The sequence below is a fragment of the Pterocles gutturalis genome, unplaced genomic scaffold (genome assembly GCF_000699245.1).
Source record: "Pterocles gutturalis isolate BGI_N339 unplaced genomic scaffold, ASM69924v1 scaffold6141, whole genome shotgun sequence".
NCBI classification, from domain to species: Eukaryota; Metazoa; Chordata; class Aves; order Pterocliformes; family Pteroclidae; genus Pterocles; species Pterocles gutturalis.
In genome coordinates, this window is record NW_010100246.1 from 143,505 (window position 1) to 149,244 (window position 5,740).

Genomic DNA, 5,740 nt, shown 5'->3' on the forward strand with positions numbered 1-5,740 from the left:
ATTAATGTAAAAACAAAACCATCTCCAGTCCATCAGTTGACAAAATGGAAAATGATAAGAAGGATGGAGTATTTCTAGAGCTCAGGACTTTTTTTCCGAGCTTCATGTTAAGGATATGTTTGAAGGGATGCTTATACTCAGAGCTTTTTAAAGTTCAGTATTTAAAAAAAAATCATAAATATATAATATCATAAATACTCCTTACAGTACGAACAAAAAAACTGCAGACTAGTCCAGTTCATCTCTCTCATAAAGCTGAATTTTGTCTGCCCAAGTTGCAGGGCCACAGACACTACAGTTATCCTGAGATTCAGTTTTGCTTTGTGCTCTAAAAGAGAAAAAAAAAAAAACCACAAAACACAAATGCATTGAGGTACAAAACACGTGAATATAACATGACACAAACACATGAACATGCTTCCAGCAACAAGAATAAATATGACCATGCCTACACCATCTACTTCACAGCTTTGTGAGATGAGGATAAATAAACTATTTCCAAACTTGAAAAAAAAAAACCAGAGATGAGTCTTACAAATAAACTTTGATTTTTAAATTAAGGCAGGAATTTCAAGGCTTTTGTTGAAAAAAGACTTTTTGTAACACTAAAAGTGTGCTCATGCCTTGCAGCTAGAGCTCTGCTTTCCCATCCAGTTCTCCTAACTCTGATGATCCAAACAAGCAAAGATCTGTGCATCGAATCCATGTGATACCAGGTTTGCTCTCAGCAAACGTCAGTGTTTGGTCAATAGGTATAACGTGGGACTTCTGAAAACCAGTTAATCTCTCAGACATGGGAGTGAGGTACCTCTGAATGAATCATTAATTCCATGTCCAAGAGGCAGACTGGAAATTCAGGATTACGGGAAGCTGTTGCTTTTTTTTTTACATAAGCAAATGATGAAAAGGAATAGATAAGGAAAAAGCGTAGGAAGCCAAAGAAAAACACTAAATGGGAAGCCCACACCAAAGTAAGACCTTCGGAAAGGTGACTCGAGTAGCTACATCCTACAGCTGGAACAAAAACAGATCCTAAACTTCCCAGTACAATACTGCAGGAGCTGGAGCAGGGATGTGTTTGGCTCATCCAAAGGGATGGATGTGCGATCCTTCTTCCCCCTCTCACCTAATAAAAGGGTGAAGCCAAAGAATTGCACAACAAATGATACTTCAAGTATTTAGAAACACGGCCTGCATGTCTCACCAGTGGGATTGTGCAAAAGCTGGGGGATTTGTGCATCTCGTGAAATAAAACCGCGACTTCCAGCAGTCCTAATGTATGGCGAAGGCACAATTTCAGGTCCTGCACACAGGTCTGTCTTCCTTCTATACGGGTGCACACAAGACGAGTGATGGTAAAGAGCAGTAAAATGAAAAGGAATAGACAGAATGGTTATTTTGTTCAAACGTCATCTATTCCAATATGAATGGCATTATAATCACACAAAAAAAAAATGTATATACAACAGAGAGTAACCAGTTGCTCCATTCTTTACAATACTGCCCATACACACCCCTGTGCTTGTACCCACCTTATGAAATGCTAAATTGGAACACACCCTGAAGATGCATTTCTGACCCATTAAGAGGGAAAAAAAAAAAAAAAATCCTGCTGCCTTCACCTGCTCAGCTCTGACTGCTGAAAATAAAACTGCCCCAAACCCTGTCAGCAGAAGGGCTTTGGCCGGGGCGGGTGGGAGGGCAGGATGCTTGCAGCACCCAATGGCACCGCTCCTCCCTTCCCAGACGGGGCTGTGCGGGGTCCGACGGAGTCAGCTAAGCTACTCGTAGGCTTTACCTAGAAGAGGGTGTGAAAATATCATCCCCCTTCCTCCAGGTCCTCCCTTATGCAGGGATTAGTGTGTGCGATGGCAGGCACCCAGGGCACAGACCTACCAAAGCAAATGAGAGGCCAATGACACGGATGATACCTACATTTTTTTATATATATATGTATGCATACATAATATATACATATATATATTTGCCAACTATTATAGTACATGTTATTTCTGAATTAACTCATCCAGGAGCTGGAGGTAAATGCTGGAGCCTAACTGAACTCAATGCTTTGCATTTTTGTCTTTCTCTTCCCTTGGGCTGAAGCAAAGTTTGGGTGAGTTTGAGGCTTGCAAAGCACCGCTGTCCAGTGGCTTTTGAAGAATTGCACTTGGAGTAATTCAAGTTTCCGTAGTTCAAATATAGCTACCCTGCTTTTCCTGATGCTTGTGCATGTACCAGCATAACTGAAAAAAAAACTGACCACAGTGTGAAAGTTAAAGTTTTCCTCTGGAAAATGTAACCAGAGGTCAGCAGCTTCTTTGCAGCTGGGAACCAGAAAACAGCCTGTTTGAAGGTAAAATAAATAATAAAATAAAAAAAAAGAAGTGAAGCTTCTCAGAATATTTCAGAATATAGCATGGATTTGGGTAAGGCTGTAATGGACAGTTTAATCCGATGCGTTCATCAAGGTGGTACTTCCATCACTTCTACTCGCTCCACGGTCTCTGCTGCCATCGAGCAGGAAAGTCACTTCATCTCTGTGTCTCTCCATATGGAAAACTGAGCCACTCATTGCCTTCTAGGCAGGACTGCTTTTGCAGATCCATCCATGAGTTAATTTTTGCATGGGTCTGAGAAGACACCAAGTGCCACAAGAGCTCATCCTACCACCTACAAATCCCACCCACCTCCAGGAAGCGAATATTTCCTCCCAAGCACATCTGCTGCCATTTAATACTATTAGTTTTGCTGGGTAAGGAAATCCCAGAGGACAAGTGGCATTTTAAGGCAAGACATCTGTCCATCTACATGCTTCTGAACCGCAGATTATATCTGATGTACCAGTCCCCTATCAACTGGGCTACAACTGTTGCCAGGGCAAGCAACTTGGCAAGATGCTCAGCTTTAAGTGATGCTTTAAACAGCCTTTTATATTTCAGATACATCTCACAGCAGGGGTACGGACACTCCTAACCATCTCCTGGATGGAAATTAATGTCTCTCCCTCCGGCCGCTCAGCCATCCTCTCCTGCTGCTTTCCAAAGGGGCTTATCTCCAGCACCCAAAACCACTGAGGGCTTTTTGCTCAGCATTTGCTCGTGTCTCAGCGCTGATCTGAAAGCTGCTGAAGAGCTGGGTGCCACTCAGCTTTGGCTCTGGGGTGGGTTTTGGTTTTTTTTTTTGGCATGCAGGAATTTGGATTCTCCATCCTCGCAGGTATGACCCGCTCACAGCACCGGAGACGCGCATCATGCGATAGCCACCAGGTACCAAAGCCATCCTCCACCCCAGAGTATTTATTTAATAGTGATAATATAATAAAAATCTCATTACAAAACCTAGGAGTACTACAAATACGTCCAGTGTTTCTTTCAAAAACAAAAATATTCTGCTGCCAGGTTTATAATCTAACCGCTGTTGCGCTGGATTTAGTATATGAGAACTTAACAGCAAAACTCTGGGTTTCTGTCTTTTTTTTGGAAGCTTTCTACTTTGTGCGGCTTCTGGAAAAAATCTGAGCTGTAAAGTCACATTAGTGAGAATCCAAGAGTAATCTGTAACAAAAGTAAGGCAATTTTGTGCTTTTTTTTAAAAAAAAGGACTTCAAAGCTGAAAATGTCCACTTAACTGCCAGTAGATGGCAAAAATACCCCGTATTTGTCTTCGTTACCTAAAATGATTAGTACAAAAGGCTTGATGTGTTGTTCTCTTCCTTGCTTCTCATAGAAACTTGCTGAAAGTATAAATTAAAGTGCAACTGTACAAAAAAAACCTAGCAAAAAACCTTGATGGGTCATAAGAAGCTATCAAAAAGATGGATTCAATTTTTTTTTTAAAGTTGAATGACTGCATACCTGCGACCAGAAAAAGTTCTCCTTGTTTCTTAAAACAAAACAGGGAAAAAAAAAAAAAAAAATCCCACCCAGGATTATTCTGGCAAAGTTTTCATAAAGCATTTGTTCCTTGACTGATTAGACTATTAGGATCCTTCGCAATCAAGTAAATGGAATTAAATACCATAGCAAAGCCAAGCAGATGCCAATGCTGCCCATTAGATTTAGCCCATGTAATAAAAAATAATAATTCTTTTCAACAAAGAATCCACACATGCATTAGAGTTTACCCTTGAATAACAAGAATTTAACCTTAAAAACCCCCCGTAGTTTGTCTTAAAAAATAAAATCTTATCCTTCAGATAGCCAGTAGTAAAGAAAGAGTAAAACTCTGAATTCGGATATCCCTGCCTTATCAGCGGGGAGGCGAAGGTGGCAGTCCGGTGAGCAGCAGCGGGACAGGAGAGCCCTTCGGCGTGAAAAGCCAGTCTCCGGCAGCGGGAAGCTGTGAGCGGGGAAGGCAGATTTGGCAGCGATGTTAGGCGAAAGCTTCCTGCGGGAAAGGTGAGAGGTAAATGCTTCGGAGCCGCGCGATGCCGCTAGCTCTCGCCCGGCAGTGATGATCCCCACCCTTAGGCAATGCATGGGCAAAGCACCAGGTTTTTGGGTGATCCTCAGCATCCTGCTGTCCATCAGTGGTTTATCCATCCGTATCTTGCTTGGAGCTGGCGGGGTGGGCAGTGGAGGGTGAGCGGGTTGGAGCAGGGCGATGATTAAGAGCTGGAAAAAAGGCAAGCAGCCTTCACCTGCGAACGTGGTGAGCAGGTCAGTGCTGTCCAGGGAGGAGGAAATAAAGCATCTTATGGGCCGCTCCTCTGCAAAGACTTGACACATGGAACCTTTCCCACAGTATGTTTGCAACAGGACCTTTGCACATCCCACCTTCCCTCCCCACCTTCAGCAGGGGAAAAAAAAAACAGAGGGGAGGGGTGGCATACTGCACGAGAGCAGAAGTGTCTACACAGCTGCTAGTTTTAGGAGGAAAGTGTCAGCAGGAGCCAGAAGCCCCGTTAGCACCTGGGTGTGAATGCCACGGAGCTACTTCATCACCTCTCTGCTCTGTTCCACGTAGCTCTGGGTCAACCCCTCTGCCCTGGTTCAGCCAAGGGGACACAACACCAACCTCACCGCATGCTGCCTACAGGGCAGAAAGCTTGGCCATGGCTCCGTTAACTCAGGATGAACCAGGGGGGAAAGGTGTTTTCTGAAAATTCAGTGATACATTTGCTACTTTACAGCCATGCCAACATTTTCCATTCAGTCCACTAGGGAAAAAAGGGTATTGGATATATTTCACTGCAGTATAACAAGTGAAATCCCTTCCATCCCTGGAGGGGTTCAAGGCCAGGCTGGATGGGGCTTTGAGCAACCTGGGCTAGTGGGAGGTGTCCCTGCCCATGGCAGGGGGTGGGACTCGATGGGCTTTAAGGTCCCTTCCAACCCAAACCATTCTGTGATTCTATGATTCTGTCATTCTAAATAAAGTTATTCTTAATTTCCTCAGTGCCTTGTTAGAGGGGAGGATGCTTCGGGTCCGGAATTGGCTCTGTGTCGCAGTCTATGGAGCGGTGAGGGATGGAGGAGGAAGAGGAACGAAGCAGAAAAAAAAAAGGAACGGACAAGTCGGACCAGATCCTCACAGTGCAATACCGTGTGCGGAGGGACCAGTGCCTCAGTGCCACCCGTCAGCGAGCCAGGGCCATGATCAGGCTAGCGCACATCTCGAAGAAGTCCATGGTGTGGCTGCCCAGGCGCGGCGTCACCGCAGGGATGCTGCCGACGAAGGAGCCGCTCAGGGAGCCCGTCAGCGACTGGCAGTCGCCTGCTGCGGCGGGATCCGTGCT

General features: G+C 44.6%; 1 protein-coding gene across 1 annotated transcript in view; it reads right to left on the minus strand.

Annotated features, from left to right (window-relative positions):
* Positions 1 to 5,581: 5,581 nt before the first annotated feature.
* PRKAA2 (protein kinase, AMP-activated, alpha 2 catalytic subunit) overlaps positions 5,582 to 5,740 on the minus strand; it is a 15,683-nt gene continuing 15,524 nt past the window's right edge. The window contains 1 exon segment of the mRNA XM_010079010.1: positions 5,582 to 5,740. This exon segment is cut by the window's right edge and continues 3 nt beyond it. Within this exon segment, the coding sequence (XP_010077312.1) occupies positions 5,582 to 5,740 (159 nt within the window).